Raw genomic sequence first — 26,217 nt, forward strand, 5'->3', positions numbered from 1 at the left:
GTATAAAATTATAATAAATCTTTTTTTATAAATTTAAAAAAAATTCAGATTGATTTATATTTTAATTGAAGAGTATTAGGATAATAAATTATAACTTGTATCATTTTTTAGGTATTAAAAAAATATCATCCGGGGCTCAGATTCTCAAACTGTAGTTTTGGGCGGGATCATTTTCCTCCAAAAATGAGATACCGTTTTCCTCCACTGTCCATTTTCCTCCTCCTCCAAAAAAAGGTTGGTTTCCATTTTCCTCCACATTATTTTTGACTAAAATTATGTTTATTTTCCTCCAATATTTTAGTCAGTGTTGTAGTGTTGCGTTCCGTATTATAAAAATAGAATATGGCTAGGATCACGTTTTGCGCGTACCTATCCGTTGATTAAATTCTGGTCGTGGTCTTATCGGCTAGTCTAAGTGTCCGGCAACACATGCAGTTTCGATAACTTAATATTGTAACTTTGATTAAGCCTAATAAAGATACGTCCATACAACATACGGGCATATACGTATATACTTATATTGTTATATTGTGTATCAATTGTCACTAATTATCAACATTGAGTTGAGTTAGACAGACACACGAATATACGAAATACTCATATCAATAAGACTATATTTTTAGTAGCTTACCGTACGTCGAATAGTGTTTCTATCAAATTTTAATTTTTAACATGTCTGAAAAAGCGACGTTTATTGAAAGTTCTCGAGGAAAACCTTTGATAATTCGTGATAGTTACAAATATTTTTTAGCGTTTAAGTCAAAATCAGAATTATTACGTTGGCGATGTTGTTTAACTACTTGTCAAGCAGTAATATACACAAATAAAACTGAAGAAATAGTAGTCAATGAATTACACAAAAATGTACATAATCATTTGCCATCGCCAAAAAACGTAAATCGACAAATAGTGAATAATGCATGTAAGCGAAAAGCAATTGACGATTTATTCTCACGACCAAAAAAAAAAATAATACTTAAAGAATTAGGATAAAATTCTGCCGACTGTTCAAATTTTGATGATACCGATATTCATAAAATCAGGAAAAATATTTATGCAGCCCGTCAATCTTTGCTGCCAAACCTGCCGAAAAATATTGAAGAGGTACATTTAGCAATCAACAATATGGACATTAAGACTACTTCCGAAGAACAATTTTTACTTGTTAATGATGATAGTAAAAATTTGTTAATATTTTCTTGTTACAAAAACTTGAAATTTTTATGTGAATCCAAAAATATTTATTGCGATGGTACATTTACATCCAGTGTCAAACATTTTAACCAAATGTTTACAATACATGGCTTGTATTTTATATCTTATATTTTACATATTGTCTGGTTGCGTTATCGCCAATCCCTTATTATTAACTAATTTTTTATTATTATTTTATTTATTGATTGATGTATTTTTATTGACGTGCGTACTTTTTTATTATTCTCTTTTTAGTCACCTGCCAAGTTCAGTGCATGCGGTGTATTATTATATTATAATTATACTTTAAATATTTAATTTGTTCTTTTATTTTATTTAACATTCTGATAATGAATGACAATTTTATTATTTTATTATTGTAACAATACTACAATTTAAAGTTGATTTGCTTATTTATTTGTCAACAAATACATATCTATAAAAATTAATAATTTTTTAATAATATTGTAACTATTTCCCGTTCCATTAACACAATTTTATTATAAAATTATTATTTTAAAATTCGTATTAGAAATACAATCCTACATGTTTACCATGGCATTTAATATGGGTAATGATAATAATAGTAATAGCCAATAGGTTAATAATAATAATATAATTGTTGACTTTAGTTACATTTTATAATATTATTATGTGATTTCCCTCTCATTTAAATTATAAACATTTTTCTAAGTTATGTTGTGTAATTGTGCGATCTTAAATTTATATTTTTTAGAATAAAAATATATTTGTTAACATTAAAATTATAGTTACTGATATGTTCATACATTTTGTTCTCCTGAGTCATGATAAAAATCTATTGAAATAATATGAACAATAATACTACTAAAAATGATCGACCATAAGTGCTATAGCCTATAATAATATAATTATATTAATTTATATTGCCAAGTATGAGAGGTAAACATATATTTACTCAACCATAGTATGTATTTTTTATCCACTTAAAACTAATTTTTTTTAGTATACATTATTATTTCCAAATCGAATTATTGCGTAAATCTATCTGTTAAAAAATTAGATAGTATTAACAAGTTGACTGCCATGTAGGATGGATTTAATGACCTGAAAATAACTTTAATGAGATCACCATGATCATTTTTCATGAATTCTTGTATTTAGATTTTTGATTTACATTCAAAATATCATAGAACAATATTGGTTTTATAAAACCGTTTCAAAGATTTTCTAAGTATTTTTCTATATAAAACTGTGTATTTTGACGATTCTTAGAACCCTACGCGGAATATAATTTAATTTAAATCGTAGGGTTTGAAGACCCTTCAAGGCCTAGCAGTAAAAGTATACGATCAGATTATTAGAACTTACATGTCGATAATAATCTCATAGTTTTAGCGTGGCAGTCAACCTGTTAACTATGTTAACCGGTAATAATCAGAAACTGTCATATACATTAGATTATTCTATAATACTGTTATATATTATTAATCAACATATAGCATTGCAAAATTGGAAGATTACGACCAGTTATGAGTGTGCGTCCTATATTAAATTATTTTAATCAGATTTTTTTGATTTGCGGTTTGGGTAGTATAAACTACCACCAGAGAAATTTGAAGACGACAGTATTATTCTATTTATTGCGGTGCACATTTATTTTTTGTGGTTTAAAAACAATCTACGATGGAAATGAAATAGTAAGTAATAATTATTAATAACTTTGTTGTAATTAAATAGTTTGATAATAATATATTACAGCGGACGTGTTTTAACATAACATATAAGCCGCTTGTTCTAAATGTTGAATATCCTACTATATTTGTTTTTAGTATAATTATTATAAATTATTTTATTCAATTTTGATTTTTTTTTTCATACTGTGGAAATAACAAAATAATATGTCTTCCTCGAATGTGGACATAACACACTCCATTTAAATCCAGTCGATTTCACTACGAGGTGACATTTTTATAAGCCTTTTAGGTTATTTTTTAAAAAAGTGAAAATGAAAATGTATTAAATCACATCGGTAGTATTAATAATTTGAATAATTTAGTTAATAATATAAATGTGCATTATTATTATCTTATAAAGTAATACGTGAATAATAATATGAAATTATATTTTATAGGCGTTGCGTTTCGATCCTGAGATGTTAGACACTACATCAGTAGTTCTGATCAGTTGTTTTGAATTAATATACATTGGACAAGTCATTTCCCACGTGTGGCACTTATTTATTGATAATAAACTGTCTGTGGTTTTGTCTAAACTAGAAACGATTCATGAAACATTGATACAACTAAATGTGGTCAGACCAATGAAAGTAAAAATGAATTGGTTTTTCATTATTGGAATTATTTTAAATTGTATAGGATTCAATATACATTTGGTCGTAACTATTATACGTAATTATTTTCAAGTCGTACAATCATTGTTAACCCCGGTAATTATAAACATTATACAATATTAGATACTAAAACGTTACTGACGAAATAAATCATTAAGTAAATATTGTTTGTTGTTACTTTGATGTAACTATTGTATCTCGTTTATCTGTCGAATGTTTAAAACTATTATTTAATATAATAAACTAAATTGACAGTTTAATGTTTATTATTTACAGTTATTAATTAAAAAAAAAACAAATGATTAACTATTGCATATTTTCAGATCAATATGGTCGCCTCAAGTTTTTGTCAATGCTTTGCATTTTATGAATACATTCTACTAATATTATACATACAGTGGATGGTATACATGATAAATGAACAAATTTTGAAAAGAAGATCACCTATAAGTACATTAAGGGATATGTATTTGGAAGTTGTTGAATGCTTAAAAGATATAAATAGATCTATATACGGTTTATCAGCCGTAGTGAGTTTTATCGCGTCAAACATCTGTCAAATCATATTAACACTTTATTATCATGTAATATTTTCGAGAAACATTTACATCGAAGGTGAGTTTTTATATGCCATGATATCAATATCGACAAGGCTTATCAATATTATGGTATTATATGGGATTGGTCATGCCACAGAAAAAGAGGTAATTATAAAATATTTTTATTATTCTATTTCTTTAAACACATATAATGTTATAGGAATAAGTAAATAAAATCAGTGTTTTTATTTTATTTCAAACTATTTTATTGGTTTTCAGATAAATCGTATGAGTTTTGTCTTACATCAACGGTCTATTATAGAAAACAATCCTCGAATAAAACGCCAGGTATAATTAATGTTTTTACTTCTACTGTGATCTTAAATAAATTACTAATATAGGATGATTTTATTTTTTTTAAGATAAAATTTTTTATACTACGAAGATTGCACGAACACTATCACTTTGAGCTATATGGAATATGTCAGATTAATCCCAGACAACTACTAATTTTATCAAACAAAGCTTTTGCATACTTAGTGATTCAAACTCTGTTCAAATTAAATAAAAAATAAGGAGAGTTATAATTAATGAGTATAGTAAAAATGTAGTCAATTATAAGTTATTACTTCTACCTTATATAATTTTTTAATTATCGGACTATTGAAACATTTATAAATATAATAACCCTTATCTATAGTATATGCTAAGTTCACTTAGTTACAGAGCCGGTCAATATAATTTATATTTTAAATTTAAATTTAATAATAAATTATCAATTGTATACAATACCAACACAATTTGAATCTTAGATTCGTGTATCAGCCACGATTTTTAAAAAAATATTTTTATATATAACTATTTTTTTTTTTAAACACATTATTATACATTCTTATTATAAATTAAAAACTGTTTAAATAGAATCAAGTTGTATGTGCACACAATATTTATGTGTTGATTTCTAGAAATATACTTTTGAAGTTAAAAATAAAATGATATAAATACAATTAAGTATAAAAAAAACGCAATACTTAAAATTAAAAAATAAAAAACATAGTTTATTAAAAAAAAAATTTGTATACTTATACATTATATTATATTTTATATAAGTAAACTTAATAATGTATTTTAATTAAAGTACCTATTATAAATGAATTATATATTTCCCATATTTTTCAATTCGTCAATGACTATTTTTCCACGAGCCTGCTGGTGCAGGTTCACTTATTTAAATATTAAATAAGCACGATGTATATACATATAAAATGATATATTTATATATAACAAAACTATTAATATCCAATTATGGTACATATTATATTGTGCAGAATATTTTTGTTAGATGAATAAATTAATAAAACTGCTGTAGTGGTATTTTTAATTACAACAAATTATATTATCATGATTTCGAATATTGTGATAACTAAATATATACCGGCACAAATTTAAAATTTTACTATGCCCCTAAAAACATTCCGGTCGAGTCTATGATGAAAATGTTAAACGAAAGAGGAGCAGTGACTGAATCACGGGGGATTACTGCATTAAACTATATAGTAAGATTGGTTTTAAGCTGTGACAGACGTGGTTTTTATTTTTTTTAATTAGATTTTGCATTAAGATATTTTTTTTTTAAGCTCGGAACAACTATTACTATTTTTGAAAGTTTTGTATAGAGTCTATTCATATTAAGAACGTTGATCAGCAGCTAACTTGTGTATGATGACTGATGAGTTTTCATTCTACAACAGACATACATAAGACAGAATATGTGGTGGTTATTAGCATTACCCAACCACCGCCAAAAAAAATTTGTTTCTATAAACAGTATAAGCTATGCAGAGTTTGATCAGTTTGTGTATTTACGTGGATTTACATCGTGACTTGTCATAAGAGTGCCGAGAGGGTTGTCATCGTCCATTTTGCATGATTTAAATAAAATAATTATATATAATATGATATTTTATAAGGTTATGTTTCCATGTGGGATTGTTGTTGTCTTTGTATAATATTTTGGTTATGTTAATTACATTGCTTAGGTATGTTGTAACGATAAAATTGTTCAAACTATCGTAGCTTATTATATTTAGGCATAACAAACACTATCGCCACTAGTGATATGAATTTAATAAACATATCAATCGTAAAGGCAGTGTTACCCATCGTGTCGATAGATGGCGTATTCAATTATCGCTTTATGGGTTGACATATGGACACTATCGTTTAAGCTAGATTTTTCATAAAAATAGTCAAATAAATTAAGAGCATACATCTGCTAATACAAAAACCATGAAACACACAATCATTTAATACATAAACTTAAAAATCATGAATATAAAAAACTCAAGAAATCATATACAACAATATCATACTCGTATATAGTTAGGAAACATATAAACAATAGAAATATGAGTAGATTTGAGGAATATTGATTATTTTCCGATTTTAATACTCAATTTTATATGATCACAGTGCTGATTGTTGTCCATCCCCCCAAAACCTTACAAAATCTTAGCATGTTCTACCAATCTTTAACCGAGGGTATACATATAGAGCCAATTTTGTAACCAGGTATGGTCAAATCCAACCCACAAATCTTAGCCCGATTGTTAGGTTGTAAATTGCTTTTTTATCATAAACTATAAGTTGGTTTCACGAAAAAACAGTGCCGATTCAAGAGTTCCCAATTTAAACTTTAAATCACGGATTATCAGACACTTGCACAGGTGTGCTTTTTTAAATTTGAAATGTAGAATCATTTTTACGGTTAACCTCGCATTTTATTAAAATACATAGGGAATGTAACATTAAAAAAAAAAAAAAAATAATGAAATTATTTTAAATATTACAGGAAGAATTTATGAGACGGTCAGCACGACGCGGCGTGGCGTCATGTGACAATAGAAAAAATTCCACCACAAAACTAGAAACCCAGACAAACTAGTTTCTGTTAATATTTGAACTCCAATAGCACTCACTTTTCGTAAATCTCTACTATATCTTTTTGAAGAATAAATAAAAAAAAAAAAAAAAATACATAATATAATATAACTTATCAAGACGTATAGTAGTGTCAATGCTCAATTACATAAATAAATCAACATCAATATATGTTTTGAAAATAATATTCATTGTCAATTTCAATTGTAATGATATCAATTCATTTAAAACAGTATTTTTAATTTAGTTAAAATCAGCAACAATAAAAAATTATTAAACTTGAAGACTCAAAATCTTTTTTTTTTTATTTGTTTTATAAAGAATTATAACAGACTATAAGTGTGAACATATTTGTGAATCACTTTGTTCTAGTCCTTTCACCTGAGGAAAAATCATAAATCGAATTACTTTAAAGGTGATTCTTGAATGGACCTTGTTGATACCATACAGTGACGTGTATGGCCTACACTATACACATCACTGTTATAGAATTAATTGTGTTTATATATAGGTACTGTTTTTTCTGATAAGTGAATATCGTTTATTTCCTACCACAACAAAACTTCAACTGCGCTTACTTTTCATGATCCCGACTATACATAATTTAATAAAACATACTAAGTAATAACTTATAAGTATAATTGTTATAACGAGTGTGTGAATTATATTATTAAAATTATTTATGAATGTATACACATATACATAAATCAATATTTGTTTTACAAATATTATTCGTTATCAATTTCAATAAAATTTATAAATTATTCATTCATTTTTTTAAAACAATAGTTTTAATTTAGTAAAAATCAGTAACGATTACAAATTATTAACCACGAGGACTCAAATTGACATTTTTTTTTATTTGTCTAAAATAATTATAACAGACTATGAGTGTAAAACTATCATGAATATTTGATTTTCATTTCAACGACTTTTCTTAATAGTTATTTTAATTTCCTTGTCAGAATACTAAGCAATTCCATGTATTAAATCAATTAAAATAGTAGTTTGAATTTAGTTAATTTAAGCATCGGTCACAAACTAGATTTTTTTTCACTTAATTTTAAAATATAAATAAAGCGATTATGAGTGTGAGATCAGTATTAAATAATTTTAATAGTGGTTTTTTGGTATGCGGTGTTGGTAGTATAAACTACAGCCAACGCAATTTTAAGACAAATTGGATGTTTCATTTTTTACGATATCTATTAATTTGTGTTGGTTTCTATCTAATCTACGACTTCAACCTATGGGTAATGTCTATACGTAACTGTACATAAATAGTTTTATATAATAATATAAATGTTATGATACGTTGAAAAAGTGTTTATAATTTCAAATAGGATTTCAGATTCAATTAATTAACAAATATTGATTTCTTACTACGTGCGTTATATTGATTCGATGATAATAAAATAACGATATCTAATAACACTTATATAGTATTATTATATTAATTACTATAAGGTATTTGTTCTAAATTATTGATTTTTTTACAGCTAAATTTCAAATATTGTTGATACTAATATATTTTATTTTTATACAATTGATGAAGTACAATATTTCTTAGAAGAGTAATATACAAAATAGTACTTATATTCTAGAAGACAAACTATTATATTTAATATAACCTAACTTTAAATAGGATAACATATTAATATAAAATAGTGGTCGATTATAAAATTTTAAAATTAAATACATAATAGTATAACGTACACTGTAGTGACAACAATACAATTTATATATACAATTATATTTTATAGCTATCAAAAAAGGATAAGGAAATGTTTGAAGTTACGTCTTTAATAGTTATCAGTTGTTATGAATTGATGATCATTGGAAAATTCTTATCGATTATATAGCGTATAATTTTTGATAATCAATTATCCATAATATTGTCTAAGCTTGAAAAAATTCATGAAAAATTGATTTGCTTGAATATGGCAGGCCCGATGAAAATAAAAATTAATTGGCTTTTTATTATTGGAATTACTGTATATATTCTAGCAGGTATGATGATTCCGTTAATATGGATGCAAATGCATATCAGTGATGCAGAAAAAATAAATATGGTAATCATTAATATATAAATACAGTTGAGTCACTTATTAGAAACACTTTTAGACCAAGATAAAATGTGTCAATGAACCGATTGTTTCTAATAAGCGATTGGTTTTATTTATTATGACATAAAATGTAGAATTTAAAAAAATATATCTCCCTTGAAAATTATTTTATATGTTATGTTAAATATGTATCTCTCAACGTCGGTTTTTTTACTTTGAATAACTCGACGCTCATAGACGTGCGCAGACTCTAAAAGCGGGCAGTACCCATATTTATTATCGACCTTCTGATGTCTGATCAACTAATTTATAACCCCCTTTTCTTACATAGTTTAATATAATTTAAAGTATATTACTATATTATTTTAAATACATTATACTAAACAGGTACTAGTAAATTAAAATAAAGTATAATTATCTAACAAATATAATAATTATGAATTATATATCTAGAAATCGTAAATGTCTTTTATGTACTTAAAGATGTCTACCCATATTATTGAATTCATATATTGCTGCATTTAAATCTACGTTTAATACCATTTCTTGTTCTGTGGAAGTAGTAATAATGACTCCAAACGTTCATGACCCATTGTACTGCATAATTTGTTTTTTAATATGGTTAATTTTTTAAAAACGCGTTTAATAGAATACGAACAACACATATTGCACGTATAAATTATTTAAACCAACGTACGTAATCTATTGTATTTTTATGCAATACAGTCCCTATTTTTGTAAATTTTGCTACACACTTCGATTTTTTAGCATATCTAGAAAAACATTTTTAAAGGTTGTAACTAGTAAACATAAACGTTTTTTGTCTATTTGTCATTTACTACTGCACACAAAAATAGGGACTGGTGCATCTTTCACGGTCGTGACGTTATATTATACATTTTAGGCTTTATGGATATGTATAAATGTTTGCCAATATGTTTCATTTTATGAATATATACTACTAATATTATACATTCAGTGGATGGTGAACATAATTAATGAAAACATTCTGGAAAGTAAATCAACAATAAGTACACTCAGAGATATGTATTTGGAAGTTATAGAATGCTTAAACAATGTCAATAGATCAATTTATGGTTTGCCGGTCATTGTTTCATTTGTTATTGGAAATATTTGTGAAATCATTAGAACCATGTACAGTCATATTTTATTTCCTAGGGACTATTTTAGCAAAAGTTTTACTCATTATCAATATTATCTTGCACGTGCTATCATATTATTATTGATGAAAATAGTCAATGTTATAATGTTATACGTAATTGGTCACGTCACGGAAAAAGAGGTTTTTAAAAATTATTTTTAGAATTTTGTAAGTTCTTTTCTATTAACATTCAATATATAGTATGTAAATAATAATAAATTAATAGTAAATGTTTCCATGGGTACCATCATTTTATTACCTTACACTTATTTGATAACACTGTGATTTTCATCTTATATAAACATTGTTGATGAGATATAAAAATGAACAGTGAAAAAAGTGATCAAACATTAAATTAGAGCTTTAAAAATTAAACATCGTGTTTGATTTGAGAGTTTATCTTATTTTAATTTATTCTTTTTGGTTTTTAGATTAACCGGACGAGTTTTGTCTTAAATCAACGGTCCGTAATAGAAAGGAATCCGAGAATAAAACGTCAGGTATAATCTATGTGATTACTTTTTTTTGTTTTTTATAATTTTTATTAATATGGAATAATTATTATTTTTATTAAGATCAAGATTTTTATACTACGAAGATTGCACGAATACTATCGTTTTGAGCTGTATGGAATATGTCAAATTAATCGAAAACAACTACTTATCTTAGTTAACATAACATGTGCTTATTTAATCATTCAAATTCTGTTCAAATTAAATAAAAAAATAAACTAAGATATTCTTCAATCATAATATTTGTAGTCTGTTAACACTGTTAACAGCAACTGATTTCACTTTCAATTATTATTATTTTAAGTAAATGTTTTGAAATACAATTAATTATGTAAATATAAAACTAAGAAGTTTTACCTGCTCTATTATAGAATATTATGAGTTAATTTTATGTCAGTTGAATAATGAATTAACCACTATTATCGTTTGAATATAATAAGGATTTTTTAATTTAATATCTAATTTTATTAACATTTAAGTTTTAAACACCTTTTGAAGAGATAACTATGGTTACCTAAATATATTATAGGCAATAGGCATATACGTACATATACAGTATACACGTATGTGTTCTATTACCTACGCAGATCAAATGTTATTTGGGTTAGTTTCTTATAATTGATTATTAGAAAGTTTGTGCCATACATACAAATTTTTCAATCATCATACATTTTGAATAACTAAATTACTGATTAAAGATGTTATTTGGTTATTCTTGAAAATGCGTCATACATTTTACAATTTTCGCTATAATATATTAAATATTATTACATATTGAGTGTGTACTATCATCATAAACGACTTATTATAAATTTATTACACAACATGTAATAATATAAAAAGCCAATGTAAATATACTTGATAAGTAAAACATAACCGTATAAGTTATAACTATTATTTAATTATTATTAACTTTTGAGATAATACCAGCTTACGGAAGTCTATAGAACAGTTGAATGGCATCGTGGTTTAAATAGTTAATAAGTTAGTTATTACTTATAACATAAAATTAATTTAAATGTTTAAAAATGTCACTATAATATGTATAAAATAATAATAATATGCCAATATGTGTAAAAGTTTAAAATCAACATAAACATATTTGTTGAATTAAATAAAAGTAAATTTTATAAATGTTTTCATTGTATTATAAAACTGACAACATTTTTTTTCGCGAAATAAATATGTATAAATTTGTTTTGAATACGTCAGTTTTGAGTTATTTTATTATCAACTAAAGTTTAATAAGTGTAAATTATTAAATTTTTCGACAGATGTTATTTGTTAAATAATACAAATAATATAAATTAATAACACAAATTCGTATATCAAATTGTTATGAATTTAAATGTTCCTTTGATTTATTTGTTTTTCACAATCTTAAAAGAACTTACCGATTACTAATAATTAAACGTTGTTATCGAAGATGTGTTGACATTTTAAATTGATAGGTAATGGTTTATAATGTGTCGAAAGGAAAATAAGTCTAGTGGAAACATCTATAATCATTTGATAAAATAGGCACAAGGAAACATTACTATTAATGACTTAATTATTAATACATATTAATTTTTTGTTGAATTATTAATAACTCATGTTATCAAATGTAAGAAAATGTACTAATTAGAGATAAAATGTGTACACATAATTAGTAATTAATGGATTACTGAACACTTATATAGATATAGCCAGATCGAATAAGGTATGAGGATTATATGTAAAATAAAAATATCAATATTAAATATCGGAAGAGAATGTTTTATTTTATGGTGTCAACATCAAAATGATTGTTACATATTGTATTGTTCGGGCTATGGCATTTTGGAGTTTGAGATGGATGAATTACATAAATTAACAGTTCTGAAACAATACAAAAAAAAAAATGCAAATTAACTATAACGTTCATTAACCTTGTATTAGAATAATAACATAAATATAAATCATAATACAATTATAATTTAAATTAGATAGGCGTATAAAGTAACATCATTTCTGCGTTAAAATAATACATAATTAAAATGAAAATGTAATTGTTGTATCCAACATTTTTAAATTTCGATTAAATAGAAATATCCTAAAAAACAGAATTTGTAAATAATTTTATTTAAATAACTTAAATGTTTTTTTTTTTTTTTTATTTTAAATATAGTATTTTAAAGCTATTTTATCAATTTTTTTTGTGCGGAGTAAATTGATAAAAAAGTAATAATTTTAATATTATTAGTTTAGTTAAAGAAAAAAGTTATTTATTAGTTAATTTATTTAAAAAAAATATTAGTAAAAAGGGCAACAAATAAGTAAACTAATTCTTGAATTATAAATTGAAAAAAAAAATATTCTAAAGCGAAAAAGTGTAAGTTTTAACAATAAAATTAATAATATTGGTCACTATATTGGTCAAGATGGTGTTGATGAAATAGATATAAATTGAAAATTAATATATCTAATCATTTTTTACTATATACATAGGTATCAGACTGGATTTTAAAGTTATATAAAATACTTATAATATTATGTACTCACCATGAGTTGGTTGGTGGCTGGTGTGGCTTTGGCGACGATTTTGACGGCCTTGGCAGATTGGACTTGTCCGACGACAACGATGTTCATGGATACTTTTTCAGCGCCCATTTTTGATTTGTTGGTTGGTTTTTAAGGAATAAAGTGAAAACTACAAGTTAAAAATACAAAATAAAATGTTATTAGCTTTAAATCAAAATAAAACTATAATCGTTGTTTCGTATACTTACAAAATAATAAATCTGTACGAAAAGATGTGTTATGCCGGAATCGAGATCTCGGTCGACTTTATATACACTTCCGCCGACCAGTTTAAAGTGGGGCGGCAGCGTGGCGTGATCATTGTAATGTTTTGTCGATCATTTATTTGAAAATAATAATATTATAATTTACACTGTACAGATTAAAGCATGAATTTTACATAGTTGTTGAGTTTCATAAAATACGTGTAATTTAAACTTTTAAATTTCATACATCCTGTACATAATATAAACATTGTTATATGCAGCGTTACTTAAAATGAGACATTATTAGTACCTAAACTATTGTGTGCACAATATACTATACGCACATAAAATAACATAAATACAATTTGTAAAAGTACTAATTTTCAGTGATTTCTTATAATTTATTTTATTAAGAGGACGTCGCATGTGTTGTACTGTTGTCTCCGTCTTACACACGTACGACATAGTAAATTTTCGTTCATCAGTTTCAATAGTATGCTTTTAGTTTTAATATTAGTGTGAATTGACCTATAATCAAACTTTTAGGTAAAAATATTATCTGTGTTCTCTCGTCGGCTTTTTACGATATTTTAATTTTTAAATAAATTATGAGCATTTTCAAATATTTAATAATTTTATAATCATAACTCACTTAAAAATTAAAATATCGTAAAAAGACGACAAAAGAACACAGATAATGTTTTTACCTAAAAGTTTGATAATAGGTCAATTTACTCTAATATTAAAACTAAAAGCACACTATTGCAACTGGTGAACGATAATGTACTATGTCGTACGTGTGTAATACGGAGTCAACACATGCGGGTTAAACGTCCTTTTAAATAATTTTTATTTATGTTAATAAAACATATTATGTTATTTATAGCAGATATATAAGAAATAGCTTAATACAATACTAACAATTTCATAAATCAAAACGACTAAAAAAAATTATTGTAATCTTATTTTTTGAAATTTTTTTGTTGAACTAAAACTATGGCCATGAAAAAAAAATCATCAAAACCATCGGATAATAACCAAATTTGATTTGCTTAGAATTGTTGATTAGTTTTTTTTCTATTAAACTCGAAAAAAATGTGTGTTCTGTCAAAATGCTCGAACATTTTAATACAAGTTTTCTTATGCTTTTATTACTTAATGAAATACAATTGAGTATAAATCTAAGATAGTTTTTTAAAACTTTTTTTTAATTTAATTTCTTCAAAATCACGAACATTTACAATTAATACAATTTCTTATTAAAAGATTTTTGGTTTTTTTTTATGTAATACAATTGTGTACACTTACAAGTCACAATCATTTTTCGTCAACAACGATATTATATAAGCTAATTTAAATTTAATCATTCACAGTTTAATTATTCATTATTTACATAAAAAAATTGATAGTTAACTCAATTAACTTATTGCCAAGCATTGAAAATAACATTTTTTATTTTATTTTATTGTAGTTGCTACAATTAATAAAATCGACAATAACTGTTTTCATAAGATTTCGAAAAAATTATAGTTTGTCCTATTAGAATATGCATAATAAAACTATCATGGACCACATTAAATTGATTGACAGTTTAAATATAACAAAGGATACTTTAAAATCATAAATCCTCAATTCGCTACTGATTGTAGGTAACATAAAACGACAGAAAAATGTACACAATTTACGTTTTGTAAATAATGATTTATTCAATAAATAATCATCATAATATTACAATGATCATGCCACGCTTCTGCCAGTCAGAAGTACTTTTGATAGCTATTTATATTATTTATTTTCTAAGAATACTTTTAAAAGTCAAAATTATAAATTGAAAAATGTTGTGAAGCTAAACACAATACGCGTATTAAATATAATGATTTGAAATTAAGCAATCGTCATAATATTATAGTGATCACGCCACGCTACCGTCCCACTTTAAACTGGTCGGCGAAAGTGTATATAAAGTTGTCCGAGATCTCGATTCCGGCATAACATATATTTTTGTGCAGATTTATTCTTTGGTAAGTATGCGATACAACGATTATAGTTTTATTTTGATTTAAAACTTATAACATTTTATTTTGTATTTTTAACTTGCAGTTTTCACATTAATCCTCAAAAACCAACCAACAAATCAAAAATGGGCGCTGAAAAAGTATCCATGAACATCGTTGTCGTCGGACAAGTCCAATCTTCCAAGGCCGTCAAAATCGTCGCCAAGGCCACACCAGCCACCAACCAACTCATGGTGAGTATATAATATTATAAGTATTTTATATAGGTAACTTTAAAATTCAGTTAAATACATATTATATTTATCGTTTAAAATTATTGGATATATTTGGTCAGTATCATAGATATTTATATGTACACTGTAATAATTAATGCATTTTAAAAAAATTGTTAAAAATATTGTAATGATATGCCCTGCTAGCTCAGTCGGTAGAGCACGAGACTCTTAATCTCGGGGTCGTGGGTTCGAGCCCCACGTCAGGCGCCACATTGTAATAACGCAAAAATAAAATAAATTAAAAATAAAGATAAATAATAATATTTAGTTAGATGATAACTCTAAATTGACAAATACAAGGGACCCAACCCTTGAATAAATGTCGGATATGTGGAACCTTTTTCCCTACACTTACAAGTGCTGGAGAATATAGTTACCTATCAGATGTAAATATTAAAATTATTTAAATTTACGCTATTACCTTCCTCCTGATAGTCGGAGGGCTCTCGAGATCGTGATTCGAGAATATGATCAAATACACCGTAGTAATAAAACATATAAAATCAGATTTTCACAAATTAACGCAAATAAAATGATGCTCATGCACCTTACCTTATTTGCTGTTGAATTCGTTAACCTGTAGTTGTCTTGATAAAACTAGAAAGTGTTAATCACACGGATCCAAATAAAAAACAACACTGAAGTATTTCGTTGAAATGAAAATGGTCCAGTTGTCGCTCGCAGTCTGCGGTGTGGTGGGTGCATCTGGTGCTCGTGCACTCTTGAAGGATATATTATTAAAGTGTTTGTTGTTCATGCACTCATAAGAGATGTTACTCAAAAGGACGCACCGCCTGCACTCTTGAGAGAGATGTTACCCAAAAGGGTGGTGTGCCTGCACTGATGAGAGAAAAGACGACGTGGTCAAGCCTGCCAGTGTGGCAGGCGGCTCCATTAAAAACCCCCGCGTCTTTAGAGAAATCGGCTTTCTACCCGACGACAGAGATGCTCATTGGGCCATCCCTTGTCTCTGGCGGCACACGAAATAGATCACACAATTTGCGCCATATTGTCACAATTACGTGTGAGTTCCTACGTGACCAAACAATGTAAATCGTTTCTTTCATCAGTGATTAATAGGGATTATTGGTTTTTATTGACGGTTATCTGCGTGCGACAACTTTACCGTTATTTATTTAATAAAATAATAAAATATACAATTATGATATGAGAGCATATCATTACAATATAAACTTTCGATATTATTTTGTTTAAATCTGATGAATTTAATAGCTTAAATATTATCAAATATACAGTTATTATTTTATTTAAGTGATTGGATACAGCTTTAAAATTCAGTTTGATCATTTTGTTCAACTATTTTAATTAATGCGTTTCAAAAAAAAATGTTGGAAATATAAACATAACAATTTATATTATAACTTACGTTAATATTTAGTTTAAATCTGATGAAATTAATTGCGAACAATTAAAAAAATTATGTAATTATTTTATAAAAGTATTTATTACTATATTTTTTATTGTATTTTATAACACAATAATAGTTGTTTAAAATATTTGAATATAAATTTATATTATAACTATTAATGTTGAATGTTGTATATAATATTCTATTAAATTATGCAATAGTTACATGTTTATTTTTTTGTTTCAGAACTGTTAACTTATGTACTACATACATCATAAACAGAAATGCCATAGTTCAAACAGTACAATAATATGTGTCTAATTCATTAAGTATTGTCAAAAAAAAAAAAATCAGTTATTTCCGATGTACATTACAATATTTGGTCTTATTTTTTTTTTTTTAATCTTTACCTGTTTAAATTCACTTAATCTGTGATTACAAAATTATGTAAATTCATACGTTGATTCTAATAAGTTTATTATAAGCTTATTTTATGATTTTTATTTATATTGCTAATATAAAGTCATTTATCTTTCTTTTATGATAACGTGTTGCGAATTGACTATGAAACATCACTGTATGTTATTGATCTGTTATTTAATTATTTATTCAATATAAATGATATATGATAATATAATATAAATTATGATGTAATAAGTATAATGTGTTTAACGAGTGTCAATTATAAATATTTGTTTTGTAAAAAATACACATCTTCTTGTTAAAGTGAAATAATGTCAATTGAATTTTTTATTCATTTAAAACAATTGGTTTAATTTAGTTAAAGTAGCAACGATTATAAATTATTAGTGAATTAAAAGTAACAATTATTTATTTATCTTATAAATAATCAAAAAATAATTTGAATATAAAATAAATATTAAAAGTATAATAACTTTATTTAGTATTGTGCTATCAACATAATTTGACATGTACATAAAATACTTTTCTCAATAGTTATTATTTTTATTTCCTTGTCAATATAATAAGCAAATACTTAAATCCATTAAATCAATTAAAATAGTAGTTTGAATTCTGTTAATATCGGCAACGGTCACAAATTATAAATCCTTATTACAATATCTTTTTCTTTATTTCATTTAAAAATATAAATAAATACAAGTAATTATGAGTGTGAGATCAGTATTAAATAATTTTAATAGAGGTTTTTTGATATTCAGTATTGGTTGTATCAACTACGGCCAAAGAAATTTTAAAACGAATGGGATGTTTTATTTTTTACGATATATATTAATTTCTGTTGGTTTACGTGAACTTTACCGATTCAACCTATGGGTAATACCTAGAATTCAGTTTAATTAAAAAGTTATTTATAATTAATCTTTTACAAAGGTTATAATACGTCAAAAAAGAAAAGTTGTAAAATTGAATAAGTCTATAAATTCATAATTTTTTATGGCTAAATTTCAAATAATCATAATATAAATATTTATTTTTACACAATTGATGCTGTATTGATTGATAATGAAATGTTGAAATTGAATACATAATACTTTTGTAATATCATAATGTGGAGATAACTGCAAAATGTATATATACACAATTTTATTTTATAGCTATCAAAAAATGAAAAGGAAATATCCGAAGTAACGTCACTAGTAATTATCACTTGTTATGAGGTGGTGTTTATTGCAAAATTAACAATAATCCTATGGCGGATAATTTTCGATAAAAAACTATCCTTCATATTGACAAAGCTTGAAAAAATTCACGAAAAGATGATTCGGTTGAATATGACAGGCCCAATGAAAATAAAAATGAATTGGTTTTTCATTATTGGAATTACTGTACATGTTATAGCAAGTATTATAACTGTATTATTATGGATAAAGATTAATACCAAGCATGTATTAATAAGTGATATGGTAATAATTTACTATTATAATTATATTATTTAATTTTACAACTAACTGGATATAAATTGACAAATTGTTTATGAATCTTTTGCCTTAATTATAATTAAGCTCTAAAAAATCACCTAATATGTACTTAAATATACAAAATATGCATTTTAAAATTAATATTTTTGAACAAAAAATAAGAATTTTTCTGTAGGTAGTTATTATTTTAATGAATACATTTTATTTACAACTTTATTCAACAACTTACAAGTTACAATTAATTATTTGAATTATTTGGGTTTATTTATGGGTTTTCTTATCTAGATACTTCTTCAAAACGAGACGTGTTTCTAGGAAAAACACGTGTCTGTGAAAAGTCAACAGCCATATTAATATTATGATCAAAATTTAAAATAATTTTAAATCCATCATTACTTTGGTTATATAAACAAATAAATAAAAACGTCGACAAAAAATATTGATAAAATGATAAATTATTTAAAATATGCATCTAAAAGTATTAAATGGAAGAAATATGCCCTAAACAAAAAAATATGCAAATGCTACAAGTCCTTTGCCCTAATTATAATCATCTATTATAAAAGATGTGTATTAAAACCAATATAAACAATTTAAAATAAAGATACAAATAATTGATTTGTAGGACCATTGATTATAGAATTGAGAGGTAGGCAAAATAGTATAGGAATTTTCAACGATAACGATAGTATTAATAATAGCTGTCGAAAGGTAGTGTTAAAGGAATTAATGGAAAATAAATCATATTTATATACCAGTTTGTGGTAGTGAAAATTATTGTATTTCTGTTGGTATTTCTTTAGGAACCACCTTGAATCTATGCACCCCCACGTTTTTCACCAAACATGATAGAATATCAACACCTTTGTTTTAACAACACACTATAGTGCTTAACTACTGGTTGCACCATAAACTTACAACTACATTGCATGTTTAGTGGATGTATCAACTCTATACTACCGCTTCATAGTACCTCAATCATAATTGTTTCCGTGTTATGAATAGTTACCAAATATTAAAGTTGCATTGTCTATGAGTTCTGTATTCTCTCTATTCTAAAATCAACGGTACTACCTATGTAAGATAGATATAATACACACAAGGCCGTGATAACATTTCAAATATTCTTTATGTTTAGGTTTATTGGATATATTTGGTTTTTATTGAATGTAGTTCATTTTATGAATACATACTACTAATATTATACATACGGTGGATGGTGTACATGGTAAATGAAAACATTTTGGAAAGAAAATCATGTTTAAGTACATACAGAGATATGTATTTGGAAGCTGTAGAATGCTTAAACGATGTCAATAAATCAATTTATGGTTTACCGGGAATTTTGACATATATTACAGGAAATATTTGTGATATCATTAAAATGATTTACAGCGATATGTTATTCCCCAGACTCTATAATCTTCACGATGGTTATTATTCTGCATTTGCTATTATTGGATTATTATTAAAAACGGCCAATGTTATAATATTATACGGAGTTGGTCATATAACAGAAAAAGAGGTTTTTAAAATATTTTATTGTATAAGTAGAATTTTGTAAGTTAAGAATTGTATTATTTTTGTATTTTTGTACTAATACACTTTAATACTATGATTAATAAAATAAATAAATATATAAACTATTTTTAACAGTATGATTTTCATCTTATACAGTCAATATTGATAAGATTTAAACATTAACAAAAAAGTTACACATTTGATTAGAGTTTTAAAGATTAAACATTGTGTGTTGATTTTATTTAAAATTATTCTTTTTGGTTTTTAGGTTAACCGAATGAGTATTGTCTTACATCAACGGTCCTTAATAGAAAGAAACCCTAGAATAAAACGTCAGGTATTAATAATGTGATTATAAAATGTAATTTTTTTAGATTTTTATTAATATGAGATAATTTTTCTTATGAAGATCAAGATTTTTATACTACGAAGATTGCATGAATACTATCGTTTTGAGCTGTATGGAATATGCCAAATTAATCTAAGAAAACTTCTTATTTTAGTAAACAAAACATTTGCTTACTTAATAATCCAAATTCTGTTCAAATTAAAGAAAAAAATAAACAGTGATGTTCCTCAATCGATTGGTCAATGATTTCACTTTCAATTATTATTATTATTATTATTTTAGCTACACGATTGAATCAAATCAAAGAAATAATATTTTATACTCTATATTCAAACGTTTGTGAACGATTTTTGAGAGACGTATCGTTTATCTAAATTTTAAGCTAGCATCATCCTAGACAGGTAGTGATTTCTGTTTTGAAGGAATCTCAAACACAAACCGTGACAACAATGAAATTAATCAACAATAATATTATAAAAACCTTGACCAGTCATGACTGCGATCGTATTTTTTTTACGTTTAATTCTTATTTAGTTTGAACAAACTAAAGATATCATGAATTTATGCGATATTTAAAATTAACTGAAAATGAGTACTTCGAAAAAAAATTGAAATTCTATCTTAAACTTACAAATAATTTATTTTTGTATATTTTTTAAATGACAAAAAATCTATATCATATGTTAATATTAATATGTTATATTACAATTTAATATTAGATATACTATTTTGTGTTTTTAATCTATGTTCCAATGTTGCATAAAATGTAACAAGTAAAACCGTTCTCAATCGTAAAAAAAGATACAACCGATCAGGACCGATCTCAATTGTGTATTTATTTATCATATAAAAATCAGGAAATTTTACTCTACCATAGTATCTATTTTAGTTGTATAAATAAGTATTATTGTTTATTGTTTATACATATTATACTAAGAAATACAGAATTCAACACATTAATCACACACTTGAAATACATTTAAACAAACAATGAATTTTTTTTTATTTATAAATACGTCAACTAAACTAAAATTATTTATATAAATAACAAAAAAATATAAATTTGTCATTACGACTAAATTCAATGTTATCAGATTGTACACAAAATGTTAACAACAAAAGTCCGAAAATTCAAATTATTCTATATACTCGTATTTATTAATATGTATTTATATTTATTTTATAATTATACACATTATACACATATTATATTATTATTTTTTTATTTTTTATATTTTCATATTTTCATTTATAATAATAATTTAATTTATGATTAATTTTAATTAATTTTAATAGGTCCGTAGATAAAAATATTAATATAAATTATGTTTTCTTAGACAATGACCTATGCGGTTTAAGAATTCTTCAATTGTAAACTCACTATTAGACATTTTAGTACATAAATATTGTAATTTTATATTTTTTACTGATCCGTGTTTTTTTTTGTTTCTGGTCCCAAGTCATGTATAGCTATTTTGACCTATCTACTCCCACTTCCTCTCGAAACTTAATTATCAGCTTCCAAATTGTTGGATGACTATGCCCGATTAAATGCGCAAACCTATTGTTCCAGCTTTCACAAATATTATCTGTACGGTGTCTGCAGTGTAATGTAGCCTCGTGTACGTTTCATGTTTCCGGTGGACACAATGGTTTATTTCGTCTAAATTTTGAAACCCCGAGTTTTCTGTTTGTTCCAGTAATATATGTCGCATTATAATAGTCAATTATATCTATATTATCGGGCGCACAAATTAATTTTAAGTACTTCATGCCTTCAGTCACTTTTTGTACCGTTAAAAAAGCTAATCCATCGACCATACTACAATAATGGCTAAAGTCGTTATCATTATTATATTTATTTTGCAATCCTAACTCTTTTAGTTTTCTATGCGCGCTTAGCACAAATGATAAAAACAACCTTGTATTATTAAGTGTTCACTAATAACGGTTTTTGTTGCTTGGATAACAGATTGTTCGAAGTCCATGTTCATAATCTTAGGATCGGAATAAATATTGTTTTCAAAAAATGTATTGAGAATTGTAATAAACATTTCCTTATATGTCCTACGAGTTTTTTTTTGAAGTGAACAAAATATTGGTGTTATAAATTGATCATACTTTTTTATTCTGATGACATATAATTGTAATCACTTTTATAAGTTAGAAAATGAAATGTAAAATCATGCAGATTAATGTAGTATGTAAAAACTGTTAAATGTATTATATATTATAAAATGTGATAGATTAAATATTAATAAAGAAATATAATTATAAACGTCTAAAACAATTGTACGTATGTAAACAAACAAGAACTACATGATATAATATAAATTATGATGCAATAAGTATAATGGGTTTAACCAGTGTCAATTATAAATATTAGTTTTGTAAAAAATGTTCATTTTAAAGTTAAAGTGAAAAAATGTAAATTCATTTTTTGATTCATTTAAAACAATGGGAATAATTTTGTTAAAATCAGCAACGATTATGAATTATTAACTATAAGGACTAAAAGTGAAAATTATTTTATTTATCTTTTAAATAATTAAAACAGAATTTGAGTGTAAAATAATCATTCAAAATATAGGTAATAACTATACTGAGAATTATGCACTCAACGTTATTTGATTTTAACTTAAACGACTTTTAGCAATAGTTATTTTCATTTCTTTGTCAATATAATAAGTAATTCCATCCATTAAATAATTTAATTATTAATTTGAATTCTGTTAATACCGGCTTCGGTCACAAATTATAAATCCTTATTACAATATCTTTTTCTTTACTTCATTTAAAAATATAAACGAAGACAAGGAATTATGAGTGTGATATCAGTATTAAATAATTTTAATAGAGGTTTTTTGATATTCGGTATTGGTTGTATCAACTACGGCCAAAGAAATTTTAAGACGATTTGGATGTTTTATTTTTTACGATATCTATTAACTTCTGTTGGTTTCCACGAATTTTACAAATTCAACTTATGGGTAATACCTAGAATTCAGTTTATTTAAATAGTTTTATATAATAAACTTTTTCAAAGTTAATGATACGTCAAAAAGAGTTCATAACTTTGGAAAAGTTGTAATATTTAATTAGTCTATAAATACTTAATTTTTTATAGCTACATTTCAAATAATCTTAATATATATTTTTATTTTTACACAATTGATGCTGTATTGATCGATAATGAAATATTGAAATTGGATTTATAATACTTTTGTAATATCATAATGTGGAAATAACTGCAAAATGTATATACACAATTTTATTTTATAGCTTTCAAAAAATGATCAGGAAGTATCCGAAGTAACGTCGCTAGTAATTATCACCTGTTATGAGGTGGTATTTATTGGAAAATTCATATCAATTATATGGCGTATATTTTTTGATAAAAAACTGTCCACCATATTGACAAAGCTTGAAAAAATTCACGAAAAGTTGATTCGCTTGAATGTGGCAGGCTCAATGAAAATAAAAATGAATTGGTTTTTCATTATTGGAATTACTGTATATGTTATAGCAAGTATAACATCTCTTTTAATATGGATAAAAATTAATATCAAAAATGTATTAATAATTGATTTGGTAATAATTATATATTATATATAATTATATTATTTATTAATTTTACAAATAATTGAATATAAATTGGAAAATTGTTTATTGATTTTTTGCCTTGATTATCGTCATCATTTTTAGAAGATGTGTATTAAAACCATAGTTTAAACAACTTAAAATAAAGATACAAATAATTGATTTGTAGTACCATTGATTATAGAATAGACAGTTAGGCAATGGTATAGGTATTTTCAACGATTAAAATTAATATAATTTCAAATATTCTTTATTTTTAGGTTCCTTGGATATGTTTATTTGTTTGCGAATGTAGTTCATTTTATGAATACATACTACTAATATTATACATACGGTGGATGGTGTACATGGTAAATGAAAACATTTTGGAAAGAAAATCATGTTTAAGTACATTCAGAGATATGTATTTGGAAGCTGTAGAATGCTTAAACGATGTCAATAAATCAATTTATGGTTTACCGGGAATTTTAGCATATATTACAGGAAATATTTGTGATATCATTAAAATGATATACAGTCATATGTTATTCCCCAGGAACTATAATCTTCACGATGGTTATTATTCTGCATTTGCTATTATTGGATTTTTATTAAAAACGGCCAATGTTATTATATTATACGGAGTTGGTCACATAACAGAAAAAGAGGTTTTTAAAATATTTTATTGTATAAGTAGAATTTTGTAAGTTAAGAATTGTATTATTTTTGTATTTTTGTACTAATACACTTTAATACTATGATTAATAAAATAAATAAATATATAAACTATTTTTAACAGTATGATTTTCATCTTATACAGTCAATATTGATAAGATTTAAACATTAACAAAAAAGTTACACATTTGATTAGAGCTTTAAAGATTAAACATTGTGTGTTGATCTTATTTAAAATTATTCTTTTTGGTTTTTAGGTTAACCGAATGAGTATTGTCTTACATCAACGGTCCTTAATAGAAAGAAACCCTAGAATAAAACGTCAGGTATAATAATTAATGTATTTACTATACGTGATTTATATTCGATTTTTGATTAATATGTTAAAATTATTTTGACTAAGATCAAGATTTTTATACTACGAGGATTGCATGAATACTATCGTTTTGAGTTGTATGGAATATGTCAAATTAATCGAAGACAGCTACTTATCTTAGTTAACAAAACATTTGCTTATTTAATAATTCAAATTCTGTTCAAATTAAATAAAAAAATAAACTAAGATATTCTTCAATGATAATATTTGTAGTCTGTTAACACTGTTAACAGCAACTTATTTCACTTTAAATTATTATTATTTTAAGTAAATGTTTTGAAATACAATTAATTATGTAAATATAAAACTAAGAAGTTTTACCTGCTGTATTGTAGAATATTATGAGTTAATTTTATAAGTCAGTTGAATTTACATACGTATTAATTCTATGTTGAATCATTCATAATGCCGAAAAATGTTTTTGAAGTCAGTCGATGTTTCAGTATTTATTTATAAGGATATTAATAAGAATTCATTAATGTATATATTATTTAATTATTAATTCTATTGTTAATTGATATATTTTTTATTTAAAACATAACATAAAAATAATTATGCTTTTTAATTAATATAAATGTTGAAATGTACTGTAAATATTAATATTCATACATTGTAAGCACACGGGTGAATATTTCATAGTATAATCGTAAATTCTTTATACTATT

General features: G+C 25.0%; 3 protein-coding genes, 1 long non-coding RNA gene, 1 other non-coding gene and 2 pseudogenes across 5 annotated transcripts; 6 read left to right on the forward strand and 1 right to left on the reverse strand.

Moving 5' to 3' along the window:
* Positions 1 to 3,313: 3,313 nt before the first annotated feature.
* Positions 3,314 to 4,715, forward strand: LOC132918154 (uncharacterized). The gene is made up of 4 exons (XM_060979268.1): positions 3,314 to 3,622; positions 3,850 to 4,230; positions 4,345 to 4,413; positions 4,488 to 4,715. Exons 1-4 carry the CDS (start codon positions 3,329 to 3,331, stop codon positions 4,638 to 4,640), a joined length of 897 nt encoding a protein of 298 aa, XP_060835251.1. The 5' UTR covers positions 3,314 to 3,328; the 3' UTR covers positions 4,641 to 4,715.
* A 3,375-nt stretch (positions 4,716 to 8,090) lies between these two features.
* On the forward strand, positions 8,091 to 10,949 carry LOC132926689 (uncharacterized; annotated as a pseudogene).
* A 1,533-nt stretch (positions 10,950 to 12,482) lies between these two features.
* LOC132932318 (uncharacterized) lies at positions 12,483 to 13,623 on the reverse strand (annotated as a pseudogene).
* A 1,816-nt stretch (positions 13,624 to 15,439) lies between these two features.
* Positions 15,440 to 17,692, forward strand: LOC132932327 (uncharacterized). The gene is made up of 3 exons (XR_009662850.1): positions 15,440 to 15,513; positions 15,593 to 15,740; positions 17,398 to 17,692. It is a non-coding gene; the product is annotated as an uncharacterized LOC132932327 (long non-coding RNA).
* Positions 15,917 to 15,989, forward strand: Trnak-cuu (transfer RNA lysine (anticodon CUU)). Its single transcript has one exon. It is a non-coding gene; the product is annotated as a tRNA-Lys (tRNA).
* Positions 17,693 to 18,279: 587 nt separating the features above from the next.
* Positions 18,280 to 21,168, forward strand: LOC132926698 (uncharacterized). Its single transcript, XM_060991100.1, has 5 exons — positions 18,280 to 18,285; positions 18,729 to 19,037; positions 20,191 to 20,577; positions 20,842 to 20,910; positions 20,983 to 21,168. The coding sequence occupies exons 1-5, from the start codon at positions 18,280 to 18,282 to the stop codon at positions 21,166 to 21,168; spliced, it is 957 nt and encodes a 318-aa protein (XP_060847083.1).
* A 2,576-nt stretch (positions 21,169 to 23,744) lies between these two features.
* Positions 23,745 to 25,720, forward strand: LOC132926707 (uncharacterized; the record flags this gene model as incomplete). The annotated part of the gene is made up of 5 exons (XM_060991110.1): positions 23,745 to 23,912; positions 24,205 to 24,513; positions 24,783 to 25,169; positions 25,434 to 25,502; positions 25,580 to 25,720. Coding segments are annotated over exons 1-5 (1,074 nt in total), but the record flags the coding sequence as incomplete, so codon positions are not given.
* Between the last annotated feature and the right edge of the window lie 497 nt (positions 25,721 to 26,217).

The sequence above is a fragment of the Rhopalosiphum padi genome, chromosome 1 (genome assembly GCF_020882245.1).
Source record: "Rhopalosiphum padi isolate XX-2018 chromosome 1, ASM2088224v1, whole genome shotgun sequence".
Taxonomy (NCBI): domain Eukaryota; kingdom Metazoa; phylum Arthropoda; class Insecta; order Hemiptera; family Aphididae; genus Rhopalosiphum; species Rhopalosiphum padi.